The sequence below is a fragment of the Perissodus microlepis genome, chromosome 10 (genome assembly GCF_051167445.1).
Source record: "Perissodus microlepis isolate ML-2025 ecotype Zambia chromosome 10, ASM5116744v1, whole genome shotgun sequence".
Lineage (NCBI taxonomy): Eukaryota > Metazoa > Chordata > Actinopteri > Cichliformes > Cichlidae > Perissodus > Perissodus microlepis.
In genome coordinates, this window is record NC_140470.1 from 24,787,377 (window position 1) to 24,814,587 (window position 27,211).

A 27,211-nucleotide genomic window follows, 5' to 3' on the forward strand; every position below is an offset into this window, starting at 1 on the left:
ATCAAGCTGTACTCTCAGATGACTTCTGCTGCAGCTGAGGTTTTCAGGACTAGACCCACAGAGCTGCAGCTGACTGGATGTCAGCTGGACTTCTAAACCACCAGGTCCTGAAAGAACAGTCCCTGTGATGTTGCACATCCTTAAAAAAACAACTAGGAAATATGAAATAGTTTCAAAAGAGAAATTTATTAAACTGAAATAAAACTTTAAAAAGAAAAGAGTTTGGTCACATTAACGTGATGTATTATTAGGGAGGTCTCTGAAGGTTTGAATAATTTCTCCGGCTTCAGGTGCACGTTGAAGAATCTGCTCAGCTGTTCAGGCAGACGAATTTGTTGCAGGATGAGAGCTTCTCTCAGAAATGATAAGTTCAGAGTCTGCACAGCTTCAGAGGAAAGTTCTCTGTGATCAGGTGATCATCATGGAGCACGACGACAACGTTGACTTCAAACTCTGAAGGAAAGAAACACTCATGATTGCACTGCACAGAGAAGTTTTTGTTTTATCAAGAGCATGTCAAATTTAAGTTGGGGTTTCATTGAGTTCTCCACAGTAGCACATAACGTCCTAACTCCTGGCAGCAGTGAGGACTTTTTCCTTTAGATCTGATATTTGTTTACAGCTGCGTCCTGCAGAACAGCCAACAATAACACTAATGTCTCACCTACCTGATCATCATTTGAGGGGCAGAAACACTTAATGACAGAGGCCTCTGTATAATATTCACCCCCATGTTCACTGAAAAAGAAGCCTCCTGTTCTAATTTTCTTTAATGTAAGCATTTTATATGCCAACTACCTGAACACAGATGCCACAGTAGAACAGTGGGTAGCACTGTCACCACACAGAAAGGTGGTTTACTGTTTGAAACCCAGCTAGAGCCTTTCAGTCTGGAGTTTGAATCCCTCAGTACTACCTGGGTTAACTGGTGATTCCAAATTGGGTGTGGACATGAATAAAGTGTGACTTGTAGTCTAAAGCACTGTACAAATGCCAAATCAGAACGCTGTGGAAACTGGTTATCAGTGTATACAATAAAACAGCAAAAATAAGAACATAAAACACCCCATAGCGAGATTAAAACATAGTTTTGTATTTTTAAACAAAGTGTACTATATCAAATCACTGTATTCAGATGTATAAAATCCAGAACCTAGGTATGCAGACCACTTCCACAAACATCTGTGCAAGAATGGGTCGCTCTCCGGAGCTCAGTGAGTGTGGTAGTATGATCTGATGCCACCTGTACAAGTCAAGTGGTGAAACTTCCTCACTTCTAAATATTCCACGTTCAACTGTTAGTGGGATTATAACAAAGTGGAGGGATTTGCACCGCTGGACTGAGGGGTGGTGTGAAGAGGTGGAGACCAGCTCTCTGGAGAAATGAATAGCACTTCTCTATCTGGCAATCTGATGGATCAGACTGAATTTGGCAGTTGCCATGAAAACGGTATCACTGCACTGTGCCAAGTGTAAAGTTCGGTGGAGGGGGGATTATTACGCAGGGCTGTTTTTCAGGAGTTCGGCCCCTTTAGTTCAAGTGAAAGGACCTCTTAATGATCATCATATTAAACCCCCTAAATGAAGAATGGGACATCACTCAAGTTCATATTCATGTGAAGGCAGACAAATGAATAACTTTGGCAATATAGTGTGTCTCTTTGTGATGAGTGTTTTATATTGCTTTAATGTCATTATTGTAAATAACATGAGCAAACACTCTCTAGATCTGAAAAGATTAAAATGTTCAAAGTAAGAACTTGTGGTTAAAAATGCTAAACTATAATAAAATTAGTCTGTTGAACTTTCAAAATAAGAGCCACAGGCTTGTTAACCAGTAAGTTTAGTAAATAAAAAACGAAAATGAGCCTTGGAGTAAATTGTTTGTGTGAGAATCACAGGAATGGATTTTACTGACCGACTTTGAAGTTTGTTGTCTCCAGCGTGGGGCAGGTGAACAGTCTGGGGAAGATCATATAGATGGGGATGGCGAGGCTGTGGCAGACGTCACCTTCAGCTATCTGGATGTTCTGGATCTCTGTGGCGTCTCTGGCGTAACCCTCAGCGCAGCCTGAACACAGCAGATGCTCATAAAACCTTGGGCCTTGCCCAATGAAAGTTAGACTGATTGCCTCACAGCGTGCACTTACCGCAGGTCTCCACCCGTACCAGCTGCAGTTCAATACTCTTTATGGGGACGTCCGAGTTTTCCACCACCACCTCTCCAGTAAGCGGCAGGCTGATCACGCAGTTGGTGGCATCTAAATGTCCTCGGATGAGAAACTTGGGAAGTGAATTTTTCTGAAAACACAAAGCAAGTTCATCCTTTGAGAAGAGCTTTAAACTTTAAGAAATCAAGCAAAAAAATAAAAATAAAAATGAAGAGATTTAACACGTTTTCTGACCTCGCGGCTCTGCAGAGTGTCCGGAGTGATGGTGAAGTTCACCGGTGTGGGGATGACTTTAGATGTCTGAGGCTGGAAGTCAAACAGAAAATGATGTGACACAGTTTAACAAAGCTGAAGAAAAGATAACTTTTCAACAAAATCAGGAGGTGAGGAAACAGAGAAGTCTTTTTTTTTAGATGCAGATACTTTCTTCCTTAAAACAAACAAAACAAAACAAAAAAAAAGCATGACAACCTGAGCACAGATTTTACAGGAGCTACAGAGCATTGGTGAGCATTAAAAAGGTTAAATTAGCTTTTTTTAATGTAAATAAGTCTATAACAACAAGTGAGTGGCACAAAAATGAGAGAAACTAATTGTTGGTATAAATGTCGTTTCTTTTGTGGCTACCAATATGTCAATTTTATAGAAACAAAATATCATCATCCAGCTGCTTTTAAATGACTCAGTATAGTCCTAAAAAAAGTCCCGTTAATACAGTGATTCCCAAAGCATGGACTACTGCCCCCTGGTGCACTGAGAGAGCGCTGCAGGTGAGCCAATGAAAGTTTATTATGATTAAAAAAGTTAGAAATGACAATCAAATATTTATGATTAAATATTCAAAGGTAATTATGATCCATAAAAGTGTTATTAAATAATTTATTTACCATATTTGACCTGATATGTTTTATTACCTATCAGTGATGGAAACAGGGTAAAATGGAAAAGGTTTGCTGTAAGCTTATTCACACACAGCAGATCAGATAACAATAACCAGGTGTGTTTCACTCACCTGGCAGTGCACGATGAATTCGCAGCTCCTGCTCAAATCTTTGGCCAGCAGGGAGCGCTTCATGTCACAGCGGAGGGTGTACTGAGGAGTGAACAGAAAGGTTTAAAGCCAGGATGCCACGACATTATACTCTTTACAAGGTTTATTTAAAAGAAGCATGGCAGCGTGATGTCTTAAAGATATGTAGGAGTCTGTCCATTCTTTGAACTGAATCTGGTGAGGTTCATTAAAGGGACAAAACTTTTTTTACCCATGTGAATCTTTGTAAAGCTGACGATGATGCATGATATTTTCCCTCCAACTGTCCAGTCACTGAGTTAAATGTCTGTTTCGAAGGTCCAGAGCTATAAAAACCTATGTTCTTCTTTCTTTTGTCTGGACCAAACAAACTGCACTGCTGCCCTGAAAGCAACAGAAAACCCTGACATACAGCATGTTCTTCACACTCACTTGAATGTTGACAAAGACTCCGTGGTAAGTCTCGTACAGCACTTTGTTGCCTTTGGTGTGCAGAGGGAACTCAAAGGGAATCTCAGTCTTTCCTCCAGGGATTTTTCCAGCCTTGGCCACTTCAATGTTACTGCTGATCAGCTGGATGGGCTGCAACATGTTTCAATGTGATTATTATTAGGAACAATTGACTAGCAGTTAGTCTGACCTAGCAGTCAAACATTTTAAACCAGGAGTTCAATGATTATAAACGTATAAAGTGAAACTTGTATCCTGTAGGTAAAATACAACACAAAATCAATGACAGATAAACACTGTTTGATGAAAAGTAAGGACTCAAACAGTAAAACAATGGGTTAAACAGTTTATGTCGCTTATTAAGAGTCTGTTAATCATATTTTGAATTAATTCAATGTTTACTTAATACAATATTTCAAAACAAAAGGCCTGACTGATGCTTATAATAGTCTTGTTTTGTTTGAAAGTTCAGCTCAGCTCAGGTAAATAAAACTTCTGTATGATTAATTTATGATGATTTTATTTACTTTTTTCTTGTTTTTTTTAATACTTCTGTCTCATATTTATGCTGGTGAAACTTCTTTGTCAAATGGTAAAGGAAATGACCCTTTTACTAGTCTTTATCTCCACTCAAAGTGATTTTAAAACAATATCTTAGACGTTCACCTTGACAGAGTTGTAGAAAGCCTCAAAGACACCGACACTCTTGGAACTCAGCTGCAGATTCACGACTCCCTCCATGCTCAGAGAGATGCCATGATGCTGCAGTGCCTCCTTACAAACCAGCAGGATGACACCAGCCACTGTTTCCTGCACACCAAGCAACACGGATGACCTGCAGTCTATCAGTTTTTTTAATATACACAGTCCCACATTATCAAAGGCTCAAAAATAATTGGTCAAACTAAGATCAGTTTAGCAACATTTTTGCCGAATCTGATGGAGAACACAACCATAAACACTTCACAGTTCATCCTCCTGCTTCTATCAGCAGTCACATGATCATACCCCTACCATAACTCTATCTCCATCATGGCTGGAACTGCTTGGCAGTCAAATGTCCAGTTACTTTTGGCTTCTAAAAATGTAGATGCATTAGTCTCTGCTTGAGGTTTCACTTATATTTTCCATCACAAACTACGATGTTATGTGTATATATCTGATCAATCCGTGAGGATTTCTGCGGCGAACCTCACAACAGACACATTTCGCCGTCACACCGACAGTCAGGTGCCCGATCATGTGACGCCGGCGACTGGTAGCTAAATAACTAGCTCGGGTTGTTACAGTACATTGGTTTAGTAGCAGTTACATAGCTACATTATTCATAAATAAAGAAAAATACTGTATTATTAACGTTAGCTGACGAGGTTGCAGAAGCTGCTGGTGCTAGCTAGCTGTGGCAACTTACCCCTTCTCGATAAACTTTGTTTGCTCTTTTCAGCCTTATATCCAACGTGACGCTCATTTCTGATCATTACACGACACACAGACAGTTACAAAATGCTACCTCCTCTCCGGTCTCCACCTTACTAATCAAAACAAACACACTAAAAGCGCTAATTTTCACATCTGTTAGCCGAGTTCATGTTCCGTTTTGGACTAACAACAACACCGTATCCGGTCGGTCCGATCCTTCACAATAAAGCGACAGCGCGAAAGACGATGTGGATTTCCGGTCCAAATGATTCAAAGTAAAAACCGAAACAAGCTAAAGTGAGAGAAATGATTTACAAAAGGGTAAAAAAAAACAAAAAAACAACAAAACTTGAAAACAACGTTAAACCCTATGGAGCACTCTCTCTGAAACAAAAACACTGTCTTCATAGCTTTGCTGGTGCCTGGAGAGAAAAAAAAGATTTTGGTTTTGTGTGCTCAGGTCTGTTTTTGCAGCTTACTGCGTAGAACAGTACAGTGGAGGTGACCCACCAACTGGTACTGGAGCATATCGGGATGTCTTAAAGTGACATCACTTCAGACTAATATTGAGATAAATTACTTTCATGGTTTTGTGTGTTAGCCAATCACCAACATATATGCTGAATATTTGTAGACCTAGACACATTTGCTTTAATCCAGCAGCAACTGCACTAGATATGCTAAATTTGTGCATTTATTTATTTATTTTTATGTAAATTGGTGTTTGCCAGTGTTTACCTTTTTGTTGCTTCTTATTTTGGAAATTTTAAAGTCACTTTTAGATTTTACCACTAGATGGCTACCTTGGGCTACTTTACACAAAACAAATACATAAAAATCTTATCTTTACGTTTAGATTTTAATTGTTCAGAATGAGATATACGAGATTGTCCCTTGTTTTTTAATTTGATGCACTTGTAACAGGTGGTATTGTGCGGATATTGTCAATATGCTGTACAAACCAAACAATTAAAGTCCGTTATTGAACATTTAATATCGCTCAAATCTCAAAGTTATGTAATTCTGAAAGAGGTTACACGTTTTATTTGTTTTATATAAATCCCCTTTTATACCACAAACATCCATCTTCTTGCGCTTATCTGGGGCCAGGTTGCAAGGGCAGCAGCCTAAGCAGAGAAGCCCAGACTTTCCTCTACCCAGTCACTTCCTCCGGCTTATCCTGTGGAGCACTGCAACCTGAAAGATATAATCTCTCAAGTGAGTCCTGGGAAAACTAAAAGCAAAAAGGTTAAGAAAAAGAAGAAAAGGCAGGAACTAGACCTCATGACAAAAAACTGCTTTTCTTTAAGAAAATAAAAGTGAATAAACCCTTAATTTTAATTAAAATGAAAATAAAGTCCCTCTTTGCTTGCTGGAGCTGGAACTGGATACTTGTAACATCTCAGATTTTAGGCAGAAAACATCACACAAGATGTCACAGCAAATAAAATCCTTTAACAGGGGCTTTTGTCTTTTAGTGTGTGGATCATTATATTTTCAACTTTCATTTCAAATCAGCTCACATCACTGTATGTGTGTACTGCATTGCAAACACAGGCTTCAACATTTTTTTCTTGTGAAGGGATGTTGCATCAGCGATTGTGAGTTACCTCCAGAATATCTCACCGGTGGTCCTCACATTATTTGACATCTTGAGTGCAGCTTTAATGCTTTTCAAGCTGAAAGAAAAATTCTGCTGACGTGTTACTGCTTTGTCTCTTACAGTAAATATTAGTTACTTTGGACCATATTGTTTGGACCAGACACAAACGCCACCAGCCATCACAACTTCAATGGCTGCTCCACAGTGTTGCCACAACACAAGGCTGACAGCTAAAGACAACTGTGTGCAGGCTGAGCCTCTTTCGTCCTTTGAAAGGCTTTATCCCTTCATCTTTCAGTTACAGTGCTACTTTCTTTACAGTGAAGAAGTTGTCGCTGTGCAAATTTTCTTGCAAGTATTTTTTTATAGAGAACACCCACATTCATTTACTATTATACAGATGCCCTGACGTTAAAAAAAAAAAAAAAAGCATTTTCTGCATTCATTTTATATAACTACTTGTATATAACAACTAGTCAAATTAACTGTTGTGTATACTGAATGAGTAAATATACTTTCCACCATTCCACCATGGGGGAGGATGGGGGCTGGGGGGAGGTGAAAGCAGTGGATGATTTAAACACAACACTTTGTTTTTAACTAAAAAGAAACACACTAACAAAAGGGATTAGTTTTTATTACTTTTTACATAACATACCCCTGTATCACAATCCCTGATTTATTATTATAATACCATAATGATATTTATGTCTAAAACACAACAACTAAAGGTAACATTTGTTTTTTTTCCAAGAATAACACAATCAACATTAGTCATACGAATACACTAACAGCTGTAAATGTGTAATAAGCTTTAACATTTTTCTGATGATTCAAACATATGTAGAAATATCCTCTGGCAGGTGCAATATTACTCAAGCTGCAGAGGAACTCCTTATTTAAAGAAGAAATCATAGCGCCGACTAAAGATCACAGCAAGTTTTCTTTGAAATTTATTTTGGTGGTGTTTGTCTAATCCAGTTATGTATTGACGGCCACAAAATCGAAACCCTGCAGATATTATGGAAACTGAAACGTTACATGAAGCATTTAGGACTAATTCTTCTTCACCTACTGCTGTGTTTAAATACATGTGGCACTATAGTGCCAGATACACTGTAGAGCCCATATTTATGTTTTTGAGCCAATAATAACTTAAACTGATGTGCCACCATAATGACATAAATTCAATTCTGCAGCAGGTGTCAGCGAGAGAGATGGTGCACAGCAGTAGGATTCAAAGATTTGTACCAAAGCAGCCACATTTACTGTGGTAAACTAACTAGTATTGATACACCACTCAACCCATTTTTATACTACAAGCCAGATTCACACTCACTTACATCCCTTTATTTGAGCCATTTTAAAATCAGAAAATCTGGGGGTCACCCTGCCCTGAATATAAAAGTAAATTTTTCTTTGGTATCATATTGGTTTAAATTTTTTTTTTAATTTCTTGCACGGCTACATGTAGTACCTTCACAGGTCACTAGGACCACACTTTGAAAATCTCTGCTTTATTCTATGTATCTTTGCCTGGTATGCTTAGAATGAGTGGATCAGTCTAAATTGTGGCACTAATATCCAACTCAGTCACTTTCATTGTATCTGGTCTCACAGGAAGGTCTGATCAGCCCAGTGCTGAAAGCCTGTTAGGAGGGCCTACATTCATAGAACACGAGTTATATTCAGTAACTACTGTTTTGTGGAACTATTTCTCAATGCTTGCAAAATTTCTAAACAGAGTTGTAAATGTCTTCTGAATTTTAAAAACATCTGTTATCTGTAACAACAATTTTAAAAATAAAACTTGAAACAAGCAATTATCAATTGATGGTTACGTAAAAAGCTTATCATATGAGAGTCCTCGTGGTTTTCCACTAAAAAATTTGTTCGGATCTACTGCTGTTCAGATGAAATGCGCAAACACTATGAGCTGTTTGTGTCATCACTAGTCCTGCAAGTGAAAACTCTTGCCATGATCTTTAAGGGGCTCTGCAGAAATGTTTTAATCACAAGTGAACAATATGGGATATTTTACATCTTTACACCTCGCTTTTTGGGAGCGATTAGAAAGCAAGCTGTAAAGTGTTAGTACTGATGTTTAGAGAAATATTTTGACAGGACTACTTGAGCACTGTTTTTTCCATCTCAACTAAGCTAAGCAATGGCTTATTCTTGCTTCATATTTAAGTACAGCTCAGAAAGAAGTATCAGTTACTTACTCTTACTCTTACTTTATCGGTGTATAACTTAACATTCTATTCATTCTAAAAAGGTCTTCAAAAGCATTTATAAAGAGACCCATTCAGTGTTGGTCAAGTTACTTGAAAAAAGTAATCAGTAACTAATTACTCCCCCCAAAAGTAATCCCATTACTTTACAGATTACTTATTTTCAAAAGTAATTAGTTACTTAGTTACTTTTTAAAAACATGATTTACAACCTGAATAGGTGATAAAGCGATAGATATTTCAGCCCAATTCTACTTTCTGCCTAATTCATCATATAAAATGTAATCAAATGGAAAAGTCTCTTTTTAAAATTTGTTTTATTAGTTTTAATCTTTTAACTTTATGCATCAAGCAAACATTAAATTATATGCAACATTCTCTGACTGGAAGAAATTTGTTTAACATTTAAACCTATTTTCTGCACATTCCAGCACATAAAATAAAATATTTTTTTGTGTTTACACTCACTCTTTCAAATAGATGCAAGTAAAACACAGCAGAAAATAAATAAAATCAAAGACTAGCGGTCTAGTTGCTCTATTTTCACCTGTATAGCAGGGGTAGGGGTAGGCGGAGGTTTGCCCTGGTGCAGGTGTGCTGCAGCGGTCAGTGGAAGAATCCGCTTTTGTCTGTGAATTTCCCATTATGTGGTAGGGCACTCGGTGCTTGCTCGGAAGTTAAGGGGTTTTTTTGCTGTAAAAAGAAGTTTTATTCCCACGCAGTGAACAACGGACGCTAATGTTTTTGTCACTTTTTACGGAATCAAACTCAAAGTAAGGTCAGTACTTCCACGCTTTAAACGCTGCACTGTCATACTCTCTCCCGCACTCCTTATATTATCCATTCTTGATCTGCACACAGCTGTTGCCACAAACGTTGCACTCGCTTACATCATTGTCATTAGACACTCACAAAAGAATCACGGTTTTAGTAAGACAGTAACGCAGCGTGCTTACGGGAAAGTAACGGTAATCTAATTACCTTTTTTGCAATAGTAATCCCTTACTTTACTCGTTACTTGAAAAAAGTAATCGGATTACAGTTACTTGTAATGCGTTACTGCCCATCTCTGCTCCCATTATTAAAACCCAAATGAAAGAATCATACAGGGCTGTTAGCCCTTCATTCTGGTACATTCAATTAATTTAACTTGAATATTGATACAAAAAAACATCTTAATGATTAAACAAATAAACAGAATTTTACAGTCAACACATCAGGTTTCTAGTCTTCTTAAAAGTGTACTTTACAGTTTGAAGCACTGTTAAAACATCACTTTTATATGATTCAAAATAAACGTTTTACGTGTTTAAATCAAAGGTCATAGGGACATTAACACAGTGGCTGAGCCTCAGGTCAATTAACAGTAATTATTAAGATCCTCTATTCCTCCCTGAAGTCCCTCTCGAGTTTCAGCTTTTCTGAACTGTCGCTGTGGAAGTCTGGATCACTGCTCTTTTGCACCTTGTCAAAAAAGTTGAAGTCTGCCACAAAGCGTCCACTGGGGGTGCTATACAGCACCGGTTTGAACTCATAACCCCACAGGATCTCGTCAGGGATGTAGGAGGTACGTCTCTGACACGTGGCTGCAGTCGACTCCATGGTGGCATTGAGGGTGATGAGCAACTCAAACCTACGCGTTTCCAGGTTTTCTGCCGTCAGCCCTGCCAGCGGGCTGTGCTGGTCTAGGACGTGATAGAAGGTGAGAGGGAGGATAAGGAAGGGGCACTCGCCACCGGAGTCCATGTTGAAATCAACAGAGCTCTGATGGACTTGCGTCTTCTCGCCCTCCTCAGTTGCGTAGGGTTGAAGGAGCTTTCCTGTTAGCTGGCACTGGATCAGGAGGCTCTTCCTCATGTTGGCCACCCTCACCATCAGACACAGCTTTCCTTGGTGCTTGCAGATCACCGCCACCTGGCTGAACTTGATGGTCTCTGCTCGCTTCTTGGGTCTAGCTAGTTTGGCCAGAAAGGCACCGGTAACGAAGATCTCAGCCAGTCCAGTGATGACAAGCTGAGCCACCAGAGTAAAGATGGCCAGAGGGCATTCTTCAGAGATGTAACGAAAACCATAACCAATGGTGGTCTGTGACTCTAGAGAGAAGAGGAAGGCTCCAGTGAGCGTTTCCACATTCATCAGGCATGGAGTGTGGGTAGAATTTAAATCTGGCTCAAAGTCTCCGTTGCCCATTCCAATGAAGTAAAAGATGACCCCAAAGATGAACCAGGTCATGACAAAGGTGGAGGCAAATAAGGTGAGTTTGTAGCGCCATTTAATGTCCACCACAGTCGTCCAAATGTCGTGCAGGTACAGCTTGACCATGCCCTCCACGTTATCGATCCTTACCATGTTGTGCCCATCCTTGGACACAATCCTTCGCTGGAAATCTTTATTCCCTTTAGCCATGATGCTCTGGGTCAATTCAAACTGAAGGTCACGTCTGAGGTTTTAGTTTGGCATTGCCAATTGAAGGTCTGGCAAAAGAGATAAAATATATTAATTAATATCTCACTTTGAGCTGTAGCACCAGTCAAATCAGTGGAGATGGCAACCAATTCAAGGGCTTTTACTTATTTATACGATTTTCTGTAATGTGGAAAAAAACCCTGAAGGCTTGTTAAAGCAGCCAGGTTGTCTTGACCTCTTGCCCTAATCTGCCTCATGAAAGTGGCACCTAGAACAGCTTTGAGTTAACAGGTGAGTCTTACTCCTCAGTTACAAAACCCTAAAGACCAGTTGGCAACCATCTAACATCTACCATTCACAAGGGAAAATGTGTATTCCTTAACCAGCTAGCAAGTGGTTGCTAGAGTATTCTGGTAGTCACCATTAGTGCTCCATTCAAGCAAGCCTTTGGACCTTTCAATGATGCTCTGGCAACCTGGTTGCTAGGCAAAAGTGTGTTCTCTGACAAGCTAGAGAGTGGTTGCTGTAAAATCCTGAAGGGGTATTCAATACTCCTTCGTTTGCGAGAAGATTGCCACAGTTACCCATAATTAGCACGTAAGACACCGACTTGTCTGCAAAAAGATGTTGAGCAGTAGTAAAACTGGAAATAGAGAATGTTTTCCTTCAAAATAAAAAGTTGTGCCTTGTGAGATGCATTGGCTGCAGCAGTATGCGCAAGGAAATTCGAACGGAGCAAAACCCAACTGAAATCATTTTTCAGTTCAGTTTTATTTAGATTTAGAGGGAGTATCATAGCGATGATGGTCGCTTATGTGTTAGAACTTGATAATAAGGTGTACAGAGTTGTTATCAAAGCAACTGTAAAGATTTTGAGACATTATGTATATACTTTTTTATGAGCTATACTTTACCAATTGTGTTATCACTGACAGTATATAAAAGGTTGACATAGCTTCCAGGTCTGAAAAGCGAGGCCAATGTAAAGTCTGCTTGTATTGAAGTCTATGATAGAACGGTTCTATCTTCTAGTTGTTTTATGGCCTTAGCAAACACTTTCTTAATGAGTTTATGGCCTCTGTCGGTACTTCTAAGTTTCGCTAAAAATAACACAGTGTTCCTTCTGTACAGGTCACCAGGTTTTGACTGGAACTGATTAAAGAACAAATATACATTTATGATTTAAACATTTAATATTTTAAGTATCAACTAACATAAAACTCCAAAAGAAATTATCCCTTCACTGTGTTCTGTTGATATAGTTAGGGAACACATTCAATACTATCTAGTTGTGGTACAGCCAGTAAATGGATTTGATAAAGTACTTGTAAGTATAATTGAGGTACTTTAATTTTAATTTCATGCTACTTAACACCCTAACTTTACTGCAGATAAAATAAAATTGATCTGCAAGCCTATGTTTGGAGTTATTGTAAAATAACACAAATATGAAATGTAAATAATTAACCGCTAAAGGTGAAGCCATTTATTTCAAGCTTTTATCCAAAAAAGTTTGGATTAGTATCTGAAATTTTTAACGTAATAAGTTTCAAGTTACACATCTTTAAATTTCTATTTATTAACTTAAAATTTGAACTTACTCAGAAATAAGATAATTAGATATATGTAACTTTTAAGTAATTCATCACCAGTAAAATAGTAACCAGATAGCTTTTTTACAGTTTCCTGAGTCCCAGCTAAGCCAAGCTATGGCTATGTGTCGCATATAGATATGAAACTCACAGCTTTTTACCCAAGTCTAAGCAAATATAGCATAGATAGTTCATGTTCCAGATTGTATAAGAATCTTATGTGTTGATTTTAATATTTTTTTCTTGTTTGTTTTTTTACGTTTAGATAGAGATAGGTAACTGTTTCTCCGCTAGGCTAACTATCTATTTAGCATTCAAATAAGAAGCTGTTATCAGCCCTAATTCTAGGCAAAAAGAATCAGGCACAGAATTATAGTCATTTGCTTATTCTTAAAAAATAATTTGCAGGCAAAGAACTGACTTGGATCATTGATCACATCTAGTTTTTTTTTATTCTGAAGAAAATGTAAAGATAACTTTTTTCATTGTGAGCCACATACAGCCCACTTTGACTGGACCAGGCTACCCTGTATCAGTGTAAAGATGTTTAACTGCACAACTAATCCCTGAGATAGTATATTAATGTAAGGAAAAGAAGTGCAATGTCAGTAGTATATCATAGTTTTTGTCCAGAATGTAATGATAACACAACGTTTTTGTTAATTCACAGTGCTATTTTTATTTTTTACTGTAGTAATTCAAGAAAGAAGAAAAAAGGAAGTGTTCTGTTATTTCATCTATTATATAATTTATTTGGTGCAATATGGATGGCCATGGGGATGATCTTTATCAGAAGCGAAACCTAAACTAAAAAAATAGTTAAAAGTCAAAAGATTACCCCCTCCTTCACAGTTTTAATACCATCAAATGGGCCAGATTGGTCCTATTGTTTGAAACCCTTATCCTAAAAGATATTTTTTATCTATACAAGTATAAATTAGGGTAAAGAATATCTGACTGAAGTGGAAAAAGTCACGTAACAATAGCAGACGAACCTAATCAAGTCATAAATGAAGTAGATCTATCAATGGACGTTGTATTAAGAGTCAAAGGTAAACAGATTGTGAAGACTGGTTTTAATTTAACTACTTTAAAACTGAAAGCTAGTCTGAATAGAGGTCAGTCTCAATGGGAAAATTACATAATTAATCATTAAGGAAGTGTTAGATATTTAAAACAGTCTCATGACAAGTGTAAAAATGAAAGAGTAGCTGTGAAATATAGGAGAATATAACAAAAACACTCCAGTTCCTCAAAAATATACAGTTTTACATTAATTAATGGACTCAGTTAGTCTCATAAGGCAAAGCATGTAAAAACCCTGGTATGCTCTTTCAAAGTTAAGCATAATTTGTATTCACTGTAGAGTACAATCCAACAATGTGACAAAATAATCATTTAATGAATGGAATACATATATATTTTTAAAACCCCACATGATGTATAATAATATGCTGCTATTACAGAGTACTGCTAGACAAGGTTGAAAGTTAACTCGGTAGTAAACCATTACAGAAGCCAGAGAACACCTCACATAACTTTAAATAATCATTAATTACTTCATAAATCTGTATTTTACTCACATCCTTTTGTCTTGCCTTGTTGAATAGTCCCAGATATTTGCTTTCACTTGTCTGTGACACAATCTGCAAGATGAAGCTGCCCGAGAACATGTAGTTTAGTGTCTTCTTTCGCCTATTGTGCCCACCTGTGAGATCTGAACTTTGGCACAGTGGTTTTCAGTGGTAGAACAGAAATGGGAGACAATGCTTGGCTGTTAACTGTGATCTGAATGTGGGCTGGCTTTTCCTTTCCCCCTCGTCCGCCTCCTCTACCTGTCCGCAGGTAAGGACAACATTCAAGTTTGTTTTGCTGCTTTTATGTATGTTGTTGCTTTACACACATGCCCAGATTTACTGCTCGCAGAACTTCTCTGAAGGACATTTTCAGTTAAAACGAATAAAAGGTGGTCTGTCTAAATCCAGCCCTCAGGCTATAACTGAAAATAAATAGTGCTAAGGAAATTTGACACCAAATCAGCTTGTGTTAAAACAGTGCAGAAAGCTTCATGTCAAAATACTGCAAACAATTAATAATAAGTAGCTGTCAAATAAGTAATACTCTCGTCAAAGCGAAAACTGTTGTACATTGTTGTCACTTTATTAACCCAATGCCGCATCCTTTGTAGTGCAACACAAAAACAAATCCAACTGTTCCAAATGTTTGCACCTGTTGAGTCAGTAAACCTTTAAACATGTCAGCCTGGGATGGATCAGTGCCCCCTTGTGGACATTTTCTAACATTAAAAAAATGAGTTTTAACTTTTTTCCCTTCACAAATTTATATATTAATATATAAAAACTTATATATTTTAGACTTAGACTGCAGTTCCACTGGTGGCCATTTGAGACAGAATCAAATAGTAAGTGAATTTCTATAGACTGTAAAAGATCTCCAGCTTGTTACTCCTACAGTATATTACTCATAATAAAAGTACAGCAACAGTAATGTTAGTTAATGATTTGGCAGGTACAATTGTTTTTTTGTGTTTTCCATAAAAGTCATTTCAGTGACTCATCGTCAGGTGTCTGCTGCACATTTTAACATCAGTACATTCAAAGCAGCAGAGCTAATGTCTGCACTACAGCACTGACTTTTAATTTATAATCAAGCATGAAAGAAATTTTAGAAAACACACTTTTAAAAAGTGCAATGCTGATGCCTCGGAGTCAGTTAAGTTGGTTTGTCCAGTTTACTGCAGAACACCTCACACTGTCAGTGGTTATGGAAAGTAAATGTTGGATGTCTCAGCATCTGCAATTCCTGATCAAATGTCTGACATACATACAACTGATATACAACTTAAACTTCTGAAAAAAAAGACTCAAAATTGAAACCATAATCTGAAATGTCAACATGTGGATGCAAAAATCGTTTTCATACAATTTATAAAAAATCTGTATAAAAATGTTTTTGACCCTCAAAAAATTTTAATCCTTTTAAAGGTAAACATACTGCGATAGCTTCAATTAGTATGCCATAGTGGAATTTTATTCATTGTAGCACATCCTCATGGTCAGTTATTTATCTATTTATTTTATATTTCTCAATAAATGGGAGCCAGACTTCATGCCATAGACTGTATATAAAAGATGGCATCTGTCACGTCACGCACTGATAAAGCACAGTAAAGCATTCAAGCTGAGCGTTTTTGTAGTAAATTATGACGTTTTCATAATAATTTACTAAAAAACCATCATACTGTACTCAATAAGGACCTGAAACTAATGATTGAGATCATAAACTCATCACATTTGAGTTTAATGAGGTCACAGAGTGAGGGAGTCAAAGGAACCAATAGACTTGGATACAACTTGATGCCCTTTTGTCAGCAGAGGAGTTGCCCCCTGCTGGCCATCAGAAAGAATGCAGTTTCAAGGCACTGCCACGTACACTTCTATCTTTTATATACAGTCTATGTGCTCCACGTACCAAGTCTTGTTTTGGTGGATCAAAATGTTTTGGAAATATTCTTCACTTCCACTAAATTCGACCAGCTGTGATGGACCAACTGTTCTCATACTCATATGGAAAAAGGAGAAGACATCAGAAAAACTGTGGATGCTTCTTTAAGCTTTAGGATTGAGGGACCACATCACTAGTCTGGTTAACTGAGCTAAAGGCAACCAGACTTCTGCTGTTTAGGCATGACATGAATCAAAAGCAAAATACTCACAGGCCTGACTCTGCATCAAAAGAAACGTTCAGGTGACTGACTTTGTTATGACCTAATAGCCAATCAAAATTCAAGCAGGTGAAGTGTGAGTTAAAAAGTGAGACAGCAGAAGGTCAGAGAAAGTCCTGAAAGGTTGTTAGGTGTCGGTTAAAGAGAGAAAAAGTAAAATTGTGTTTAGTTTCAATTGATGTGTTATCAGTGAGATGAGTTTAAAAGGTACTCTTAAAAGTAGCAAAAAAATTAAAGAGTCACTTGAAATGTAAAAATCTGTTAATGTGTCAGTGAATGTAAAATTTAACTGAACTGAAGTGGCCAGATTTGAGTGTTCCCTTGAGTCTTTATGACCTTGAATCAGCGTCTTTGGCTTTATTATTAACCTCCCTGTTAGTGTGCACATTCCTGAAGGTTATATGTGTGAGCTAGATCGCCCATTAACTTCCTGGTTCTCTGTTATCCAAGAGAAAATCTGAGAATCAGAGTGTGTTAAAATGCAGATGAGATTCCCACACACAAAGAAAACTACTGTTTTTAACCTGTCTTCTGCATGCACCTGCATTCTTTCTGTGAAGTTTAAGTACAGAAATATTGTCAGAAACAGTCAGAAACACATGTAAAACTGTCTTTAAGAGGCTTTTTTTACTGCTACTTCTGTGTCCACCAGACTACAGCATGATGCCCTAAAGGGCCATGAGATCATTTTCAGATGTTGTGTGATGATTACTGGGAAAAGAAAAAAGAAAATTCTAAGTACTAATTAACAAACCTGTTTTCGTACTTTTGTCCGAGTGTCTGGGAGTGATTTAAATTAAACCACTTGAAACATTTAAAAGGTATTCTGACAACTACCAACTCACAAACATATAAAATGTGTTGAAGGACACAAACTACGCACTGATTTTTGTGAACAATCAGAAGCCGAGTGGTCTGATTATACTAGTGTGCTGTGTTGTGGAAGTTTTCCATTTAAATAAAGCCTGCAGACGAGCAGTGAGCGGTAGCTAACATTCTTTAATCCAAACACACAAAGACAACAGACAACCAAGCTTGTGGAGAGCCTGCATGTCTGCGGGACAGCCGGTCAGCAGAGTTCTCACTGAGCCTAGCATGGCTCTCAGTTAAATACCTTCTTCAGGAACAAAAGGCAGTATACAGCTGTTTCACACCTTAAGGTTCACACTCCCTTGCTACCTCCCAGAGTCCTCGAAGAGACAAAAGACTCTGGTCTGCTTCCCCCAACTTCCTTACTACACCCCCACCATTTGTCTTCAGTATGGGTGTCAGACATGTTAAAATCCAGTGGCACCAAGGCATTACAAAATAATGTGATTAATACATGAGTAAAAGAAATTCCTATACAGCTGTCTCTGTTTTATAAGCACATCGTGTTTTCTTTTTGTAAAGTTTGAACTGTGTCAGACAAATGTAATGGAAAAAAACATAGTTAAAAGTATAAAGAAACGTATATCGAAGAAAATTATGGATTTGACGTCCTAAATTCTTCTGTAAGATGAAGCACATAAATTGTCCAAGTCGCTTTTTTTATGAGTGTGGGAACCTACAGTTAAGTGAAAATATGTCCCAAAGAATCCAGCTCCATCTAGCGGACGTAAAGTGTACTGCTATTCATGAAACCAAACACAACCTACCTGGAAAATTAAGCTTCTCTTCTAAAGATGTTAGTCTTAGTGGTATTCCTGACACGATCTATCATATCAGTAGTGTGCAAAAGTCTAATTTCTTTATATTTTGCTTCCGTGGAGACAGACTTTCTCATCAATTTAATACTCTTTACCCCTTGAAAGCCAGCTAGGAGTCATCTTTGAAGCTCTTTTCTGAGCTTTCTGTCAGGTTTCTGTTATATTTCAGACCTCCTTATAAAACAAAATGAAGTATCAGAAGTTAGTGAGGGTGGTCTCTGCCTATGCAGCTAACCTTGTAAAAACCCAGAAACTATTCTAATGTGATCTCATGCACTTCCCTTTGTCATAATACTGAGGTGTCAAAACTCATTAAGGGTTCAGAGAGGTTGTCAAATGTCATTTTTATGAGGGAAAGTGTTAAAATGTTCCATATCTCGGCATGGTGTGCACTGTGTCCTTAAAGAATTTGAAGAAATGGGAAAAGTGGAGGACCAAAAAAAGTGGCAAGCTTAAAATGAACAGTGTCTGAAAGTCGTGTTCTTTTGAAACAGGAAAAAGAATCCAACAAAGACCTCACACAGGACCTGAGAGATGCACCTGGCCCTTCAGCTGATTCATCAACTGTTCACTGAAGCCTCATCAGAAATAGTGTCAGTGGAAGGGTGGCTGTCAAGAAGCCATTCTTAAGAAAGGGAAACAGGGAAAGTCTGAGGTATGTGAATTTACACAAGAGCTGGACTGAAAATCAGCAGCAACAGCTCTGATGGATCCGTTCATCCATTTATTCTCTTCTGCTTATCCTTTTCAGGGTCGCCAGGGGGGCTGGAGAAGCCAACAAAAGGCAGCCAAAATTCAAAGAAGAGCTTTGAATGTCCTTCAAGAAGCCTGGAGAACTATTCCTGAAGACTGCTTAAAGGAATTACAGGAAAGCTTCCCTAAGAAAGTTCAGGCTGTGTTGAAGAATAAATGTGGTCATTACAAACACTGACGTTCAATCTTAGAATTTAGACAGATTCTGTTTTACCTTATTTAATGTAATTCCTTTAGAATGTTTTCACCTATTTTTCCTGGTGAATTGTAAAGAAGTTACATGTGATTCAAGAAGTTCTGTTTTGACATCAAAAGAGGAAATTAATACTTCTCAAAGTGTAACTGAGTATTTTTTTTGCACTTGCTTTCTTAACATCTACAACACTGAGGAAAAAAAATCACCTCCAATAACATGAAACAGAATGTCCGAGTCGCTTTTATTTACACAGAAAAAACAAAAAACGTCTTTCGGTTTAGTTCGAGTGTATTAAATCTTTGTTTGTGAGCAATAGTGTGTGTTGTGGTATCTTTACAAACTGAAACAAAATAAACATAAGTTTAGACGTACACAGTCGACTCTAGTCTCTGCTCTAATGAGAGCTTCACTGTTTGACAAGTGACAGGAAAATTTACATCATTATTAAAGCCTGCCAGCGTGAATGTGCAGGGATGCTGGTACTGGAAATTTAGCTTAGCTGCAAACAGCTACCACAGGATCCACGCCCCCTCATGTTAAGTTTGAAGGAAGTTTTTCCTGGTGCTATTATTGTGCTCAAGCTTCAAAGATAAATGTCACTGCAACATTGATCTGTCTTCTGGGGAGCAAAAAAAAAGTGAAAATAAGTTATTTTAAATCACTTCTCAAACTTTTTTCTAGCACATCCTTGTGCACAAGCCAATAAAACGGTCACATTTTGCAATTTTTATTTACTGATAAAAATATAAAATAATCCAAGTCTTAATTTAAAGGCTTCTTTTTCTCTGCTTAAATGTGCCTCACAGTCTGAGAACCAGTGGTCCAAATCTGTAAGTGTAAAAAGCTGTTGTCACATATTCAATTGAGACAGATCAAATTATTTTTCACACTTGGGAAACAGCCCACTTCAACACAAACTTTCTCTGTGGATTTGGTGAGGAAACATTCGACCACACCAGCATTTGCGTCTGCACTGGGAGAGGTAAATGCAACACAGTATTGCATGAATGGATTTGACACTAAACACGGTTTAGAGAGCAGCTAATACGGTCTCACATACACCAGAGCATGTGTGCAAATGCTTATCTGTGGAGACCATGCACGTCCACATGTCATTTCATTGAAATCCAGAGTAAAAGATGTCAACAAAAAAGGAAATATTTGCAGTGTCTGCAAATATACAGAATGTACAGAAACAACACTGGGAGGGTTTGCAAAGGTGGAGTCCTGAATAAAACCTTAAGGGTTATTGTTGTGGAGAGGTGGCGGTGGTGGCTTTCAGGATGCCTCGCAGCACCTTGTAGTTGTTGAGGGGCTGGTTCTCTTTGGGGGGGTAACAGGGACCACGCTCTGTGGCGTAGGAATAAGGAAACCGCAGCACCCAAAGGCCATCAGATGGCAACGATATTTCAGTCTGCTCTGGGTGGAAGATCGGACAGGGAGGAGGGCCTGGCTGTACCTGAAATCACAGCAGAGGACAAAAGACGATGTTATTCAGTGCTGAACCCTAAAAATTTAGCCACACAACTGAAAATCTAGGCTTCAAGATTGTCACTTTGACAGGTTGCAGGTGGATACTGGGGTAGTGGAGAGGTTCAAACAGGAGGCAGCAATGGAGAGATGGGAAATTTTGCTGCTTTTCTGGTCACGAATGAGGCATGTAGTGACCAAAAGAGTAAAGTTGTTTATTCACTTGAGTGTCTGGGCTTGGAGTAGAGCTGTGTCAAAAGAAACCAGCTGAGGTGGTTTAGGCATCTGCTTAGGATGCCTCCTAACTGGGAGGAAACCCTGATGCAGACCCAGAACTTACTAAGATCTTGGCTGGGAAAGCCTAGGATCACCCAGAAGAAAAAGTGGAAAGTACAGCTGAGGATGCCTGAAATGACCTGCAGCCTGACCTCAGATAAGAGCAAGATGGATGGATGAGGCAATTTAGTGTATGATGCAGAGCAGCTTGAGTTGCCTTTATTGATCATTTGGCAGACTTCACTCCTCTTTGTTATATATATGCACCATATATGTGTTAAAGGGCAACAGAATCTGCAACTACAGCCAAGTCTGAAGGTTTGTCTTTGTTAAAACTGTGACATGCTCATTTTAGTTTTCATTCCTGCCTAAATAGTGACATGCTGCAGATATCTTAACCTTTTCTTTGCACATTTTGTGATACATTCCTGTTGTTGAACAATGAACTGAACAGTGCAATAGGTTCTTGCTTGGTTTGGGTCTTTAAGGGAAACCCCAGTCACCCTTCAAAGGAAACTCATTTCCACCCCTTGTATCTGTGACCTCATTTTTTTCTGTCTCTACCCAGCGCTCGCAACTATAGGTTACACTCAGCTCTCTCTAGACTACAATGGACCGGCAGAGCTCCAATCCGTCTGTCAATTTAATGCTTCACTCATTTGGGAATAAGACCCTGAGACACTTAAACTCCTCCACTTTTCGTGGCAATTTGTCCCTGACTTAGATCGCACACTCCAACCTTTTCCAGCTGAGAAAAAAAAAAGATTAAAAGTTTAGCTTTGAAGTGTAACTTTAGCTTTTACAGAGTCCCAGACATAGTGATCATGGACATATTGCTGAAAGAATTAGTTGACTCACTGAAAACAGACAGAAATGAATCCCCCTTTTTAAAAGAGTTTTTGTTTACATCGCTGAAAAATCAGACTCGTGGTTGGAAAAAACAAACCTTTGCTATAGGAGCAAAAGCATCTGAGAAAATAAACAGTACATAAGAGTCCATTAAATCATCATCAGGTGCACCCCTGTTTGGAGATGACTTGGAGTCTCCTCCTGCTGCTTACCTGTGGGTTGAGGGTAACCTCCAGCGGGGCGTCAGGGACTACAACAAAAAGGCGAGCCAACTGGGCGAAGTGGGGCTTCAGGCCACGGCCCTGGGAGGGAGAAGGGATGTGCAGCGGCATGTCGGTGTTTAGCACCCTGGTGGCAGGATCTTTAGCACCCCCCGGCCCCAGCACCTTCACTACTTTATCAGGCCCGCAGCTGATGAAGCGTCTCCCCCTGCCGTCTTCATACTCGAACCCCACAAAGATGCGAGCCATGTCTTCCCTCCTGCGACTCCTACCGAGCCCACCGGTGCTTCCTCGCTTTCCCACAAGGGTCTTGTTGGGGGCTGGCCACGAGGACGTGCCTCCGTCCAAAGGCTCCGTTAGTCCTGTATCTTCCTCCGATCGGGAGCGAATCACCAAGTCCCACGGCAAGAGGAATGAGGAGCCAGGGAGGAAACCTGGCTGCTCCAGGCCCGTGTGGCAGTTATACGACTTTGCTGGGCCAAGTTTCACCAGTGACCAGCTGGAGAATTTAGGGAGGAGACCTTTAGGGCAGCCAGAGTGCATCATTCCAGGAAGGTACTCCACAGTGGAAGGCTGCCGGTCAACAAGGCTCGGCCTCTTTTGCTGGACTTGTGTTTCGGCTCCGTCTCCGTCCCCGTAGGGCCCCAGGCTGTCTGTAGACTGGCCTAGACTAAGAGCGAGGCTAAGGCTGGTGTCTCCAGGCGTGTGGCTCTGGGCAGTGCTGGGCTCCTTCAACCTCTCTGCATCACCCGATCCTGAAGCCTCACAGGGGTTTCTCTGAGCCTGGTTTGCCGGGGCCGGGTCAGGAGTGCTGGGCTGGAACACTGGAAACTCAATCCTCTCCAGCTTCCCACAGCATTTCTCCTCCAGCATCTACTCAGGAAAAAGACAGTTAACAAGCAAATACTTGTGAGTGATTAGATGTTGTGTTTTAGATATACAATTTAAAAACACAGTGTTTTTATAATGACACGAGAAAACTGAACAATGTGGATGGATAATCTCGTAGCGATGAACCATAAATCTGCAACCGGATGACATTTCTGTTTTTGCTTCACTCTCGTGGCTCTTAGAGGCATTTTTGACAATTTTCAATAAGAAAATCTCTGAAAGCGCACAGTGTACTACCTGAGCTGATAATGGAGCTGTTATCAGCTACAGAGTGAGACATTTCCCTCAAAACTTTGTGTCTGACTGAGTCTTTCACAGCTGTATGTAGAAACACTGACAGAGCAGAGAGCCTGTGCCCCTCTGTGGTCCTCAGCAGGACCCATGTGGAGTAAATCCTGACCTGGTAGAAGTCGTAATTTGCTGCCTGGATGTCAAAAGGATCCTCACGGGGAGCTTGTTTCCGTCCACAGTTACAGGAGCTGGTGGAACGCCCCCTACTGTTGTGATTCATGATTGGTGGGTTGTGATCCATGTCAGGCTTCTCTCCTGTGGAATTAAGTGTCAGATTTCACACTTTTGGCTTTTATTTTATTTCAGTGTTAGAGCTACGACAATTATGTGAAACAGTCAATGAAAAAAAATTGCATTAAAAGGGGCCCTCCTCAAACTTGTGCAGAGGAAGATGATGCGCTCACCTGGCTGAGGCAGCAGGTGGAACTTGTGAACACAGTGCTGGTCAGTCAGACTTCGCTCCTCACACAGCTGGTGTCCGTTGCTCCAAAAGTTGTAGCAGTCCTCGTGAAGCTGCAAAGCGTAGCGTTGAAAAGCCACTCCTCGAGCGTGCTGGCTGTACACCCGCAGAGCGTGAGCCAACTGGTTTTTATGGACCGTAGTGGTGTAGTTATGGGGGAGGTTGGACTGGTAGGCGCTGTGAGCCAGAGGCAGCGCTTTCTGGCACCTGTTCTCAGAGAACTTTGTGTCAGCGTCAAGAAAACCCTCCAAAACCTTCACCTGGCTTTGCACTTTTGTGGCTAGCTCAGCCATTTCTTCATCTGTGTTTTTGATGAGGACTTGGTGGAGTCTGGAGGCGACCTGGACCCATTTGGTGTAGGTCGGCAGCTCAAAGTGCGAAGGCTGCGGGTTGCGGCCGACGCTGTCATCAAAACCTTTTTTGGTGAGCACCAGGTCGACATGCTGCCAGAGGAATTCCTTTAAGCTGCAGTCCACCAGCTGACTGCCTATCGATATGCTGCCTGAGTCTCTGCTGCTGCTGGGGTGCCGAGCTGAATGCCGCTTCTGCTGATAGCGCCTCGGCCCCGACACGGGCACGGAGGAGTCCTGCTCAGACAACATGCAGTTGGACCGCAGCTGACCGAGTAATGCACCTAAGGGATCCTCATCTAGTGCTGGGATCACGTACACAAATGCTTGGTTGGCGGGCACCGTGAACAAGCAGTTGCTACTCTGGTTGGTGAGAACTCGGCTTTTACGGAAGATGCGATAAATCTGGTCTTCCAAGGCGTGTTGAAGCCTCCGCCTGGGAGAGTGCTTCTTTGGTTTGTCAGGATTTGACTCTAAGCCGTTTGCAGAAACCTTTAGAATAACAAACAAAGACAACATCATTTGTATTCATATGGCTGCCCTGAGTTCTTACATGGCGTGACCATTTATTAAAGAAAAATTTGACAGTTTCTGAAATATTTTTGCAAAATTTCCTATGGACTTGAGCTGTCATAATTTTACTTAAAGTCCAAATTCTGTGTTAAAATAAAAAATAAAAAAGTGCCATCAAAACATATTGACCTGATTTTCTGTTTTTTTGCATGTTTGTCACACTGAAATGTTTCAGATCAAACAAATGGTTTTATAATTGGTCATTAGATAACTCAAGTAAAGACAAAATGCAGTTCTTAAATCATGATTTCAGTTATTAAGGGAAAAGTAATTGTCCCTTGTTGACTCATGAATTAACTGCAATTAGCCACATTTTCAGCCACACTCAGGCTGAATTACTGCCAGACCAGAACCTGTCTGACAAAAAAAATAAGCAGGCTAAAAGATCTCAAAAAGCAACATGTTATGCCACAATCTAAAGAAACAGCTGAGAAACAAAGTCATTGACGGCTATCTGTCTGAAAAGAGTTAAGGCTTTGGGACTCCTGGGGGGACTTCCCAGGCGTGTTGAATCTACCAAAATGAATCCAAGAACACATCAATGAATCTTCCAGCAGGTCCCAAAAGAACCCAGAAAAACAACTAAAGAACTGCAGGCCTCACTTACCTCAGTTAAGGTCAGAGTTAATGATTCAACAGTAGGAAAGAGACTGGGCAAAAATAGCATTCGTGGAGGGGTTCAAAGGAGAAAAACACTGCTGAACAATGAAAACAATTAAAGACTCATTGCCAGTTATCATAAATGCTTGATTGCAGTTCTTGCTGCAAAGGTTTGCACATTAGTTATTAGGTCTAGGGAGCAATTCCTTTATCACACAAGGCCTATGTAGGTTTGGATAACTTTTTTCCCCCTTATAAATGAAATCATAACTTTAAAACAGCATTTTGTGTCAACTCGGGTTATCTTTATCTAATGTTCATTTTTTAAATGATCTGAAGCATGTAAGTGTGACAAATATGCCAAAACCACCCCCAAAGAAATCAGGAAAGGGGAAAAGACTTTTTCACAGCACTGTAACTATATTAAAATATATATCAATATTTCAGTTTTAATATAAAGTGCATATATGAATGAGAGCGAATAAGGACTTGTTAGAGAGCAGACCTTCAGAGTGACGTTCATCTGGAAGACGAAGAGGAGCCGTGGAGGGCAGGGCCGGCAGTTCAGCTTCCACTCTTTAGATACCGGGGAGTCTTTGATGGCAGCCCGGATCAGAGGCAGAACCTTCTGCCGCAGAGCGTCCAGAGCTCGGAAGAGCCGGTCGTAGGTCACGTCGAAGGTCTGGTTGGGGTGGACGAGCAACAGGACGTGACACACGGAGAACATGTAGAGCAGGTGGAGGCAGTGCTGCCGCTCCAGGCCCTTCCAGAAGTCGTGGGCGTCCGAGTGTCCGTTCCCGGTGTCCAGAGACAGGCAGGCTCGCAGCAGCTGTCGGCTATCGCAGACGGAGGAGAGCAGGAGGTACAGCACCCGGTTCTCCTGGTCATAAAAAGCCTGGATGTGGCTGCTAGGCGTGCCGCCGTCCTCCGGTCCGCCGAACATCGAGAAAAGGTGTTTGTCCGCCAATGTGTTGATCAGAGATTCCTTCAGCGCGCCGGGCTGCATGTTGCTTTTACCGAAAATACCGACCACACACAGCCCCTCTTCCCGGTAAGCAGCGTCCTCTAAGAGCTCCGCTTGTAGTAGATCCCCCACACTGACGGGACGAGCCATGTTTGCTTCCTTCATGTTGAAAACCAGGGGAATGAAAACAACCCCGGACTCTTTTCCCCTATGATTTCCGGTTCCTTGTACTAAAATGTCCGAGTCAGTGCAGCATTAGCTTTAACGTTCCTCTTCCCAATTCAAACCACTGTTTGTGTCACAGAGTTATTAAATTGTGTTTTTATTTCATTTTATTTTATTTTATTTGTTCGGTTTCAGCTATTGTCCTAGGATGGGAGCATACCAGGAGGAAGACGATCCACTAAAAAGGAGCTGCTAAAGAAAGAAGAAGACAGTAGTTTTTTTTTTTTTTTTTTTTTAACTTTATTTAACAAACAATGAGTATACAACATACGAACAGATGAAGTATACAAAACAACAGAACATGAACACAAAAAGGCAGGGGTAAAAGAAAAAAGTAACAATTATAAGAATACACGCAAAAATTCACATACATATATTGTTTTGAGAGCCTTTTTGTTGGTGGAGTCTGATATTGATTGTATGTACATTTCCACATCCTTAAAAAAATGACAGAAATATGGTGTTTTGTTAGTAAACTTACATTTATGGATAAAAAATTTAGCTAAAAGTATTAACAAATTTATCATAAAAAAAACATTTATCATACTTCTTGGGGAACTTAAAGAAACAGAATAAAACATTTTCCCATCGTAAAGAAAACTTCCTTAAAATATGGACAATAACAAACCTGCTAAATTCCTTCCAGAATCTCTGTGTAAGACAACAGTACCAAAAAAGATGTGTCACAGTTTCTGGATGATCCCCACAGAAAGTACAATTAGTATTTATGTCCCTTTTAAATTTTACCATGTAG

General features: G+C 39.7%; 3 protein-coding genes across 4 annotated transcripts; all 3 read right to left on the minus strand.

Annotated features, from left to right (window-relative positions):
* Nucleotides 1–167: 167 nt before the first annotated feature.
* On the minus strand, nt 168–5,302 carry vps26c (VPS26 endosomal protein sorting factor C). Of its 2 annotated transcripts, none has more exons than XM_084940793.1 (8): nt 5,063–5,302; nt 4,318–4,461; nt 3,634–3,783; nt 3,184–3,264; nt 2,406–2,477; nt 2,151–2,301; nt 1,919–2,071; nt 168–453 (listed from the first exon to the last, which is right to left on the minus strand). In XM_084940793.1, exons 1-8 carry the CDS (start codon nt 5,117–5,119, stop codon nt 371–373), a joined length of 891 nt encoding a protein of 296 aa, XP_084796919.1. In that variant the 5' UTR covers nt 5,120–5,302; the 3' UTR covers nt 168–370. The 2 variants fall into 2 exon arrangements, with proteins under 2 accessions (XP_084796919.1, XP_084796920.1); XM_084940794.1 differs by having other exon boundaries at nt 4,318–4,486.
* Nucleotides 5,303–7,307: 2,005 nt separating this feature from the next.
* Nucleotides 7,308–15,137, minus strand: kcnj15 (potassium inwardly rectifying channel subfamily J member 15). Its single transcript, XM_084940800.1, has 2 exons — nt 14,489–15,137; nt 7,308–11,381 (listed from the first exon to the last, which is right to left on the minus strand). Exon 2 carries the CDS (start codon nt 11,311–11,313, stop codon nt 10,291–10,293), a length of 1,023 nt encoding a protein of 340 aa, XP_084796926.1. The 5' UTR covers nt 11,314–11,381; nt 14,489–15,137; the 3' UTR covers nt 7,308–10,290.
* Nucleotides 15,138–17,629: 2,492 nt separating this feature from the next.
* Nucleotides 17,630–26,470, minus strand: smg8 (SMG8 nonsense mediated mRNA decay factor). Its single transcript, XM_084940795.1, has 5 exons — nt 25,774–26,470; nt 23,690–24,587; nt 23,395–23,540; nt 22,095–22,976; nt 17,630–20,746 (listed from the first exon to the last, which is right to left on the minus strand). The coding sequence occupies exons 1-5, from the start codon at nt 26,395–26,397 to the stop codon at nt 20,534–20,536; spliced, it is 2,763 nt and encodes a 920-aa protein (XP_084796921.1). The 5' UTR covers nt 26,398–26,470; the 3' UTR covers nt 17,630–20,533.
* Between the last annotated feature and the right edge of the window lie 741 nt (nt 26,471–27,211).

Excerpts from the sequence above, each read along its gene's own strand:
- kcnj15 (XM_084940800.1), bottom strand. The coding sequence starts at position 11,313 with ATGGCTAAAGGGAATAAAGATTTCCAGCGAAGGATTGTGTCCAAGGAT.
- vps26c (XM_084940793.1), bottom strand. The coding sequence starts at position 5,119 with ATGAGCGTCACGTTGGATATAAGGCTGAAAAGAGCAAACAAAGTTTAT. Across the intron at positions 3,265-3,633 it reads GAGTCTTTGTCAACATTCAA|TACACCCTCCGCTGTGACAT; the intron begins GTGAGTGTGAAG and ends TTCACTCCTCAG. Across the intron at positions 454-1,918 it reads GACAACAAACTTCAAAGTCG|AGTTTGAAGTCAACGTTGTC; the intron begins GTCAGTAAAATC and ends TCTTTCCTTCAG.
- smg8 (XM_084940795.1), bottom strand. The coding sequence starts at position 26,397 with ATGAAGGAAGCAAACATGGCTCGTCCCGTCAGTGTGGGGGATCTACTA. Across the intron at positions 23,541-23,689 it reads CCACCTGCTGCCTCAGCCAG|GAGAGAAGCCTGACATGGAT; the intron begins GTGAGCGCATCA and ends TTAATTCCACAG. Across the intron at positions 20,747-22,094 it reads AGGTTACCCTCAACCCACAG|GTACAGCCAGGCCCTCCTCC; the intron begins GTAAGCAGCAGG and ends CTGTGATTTCAG.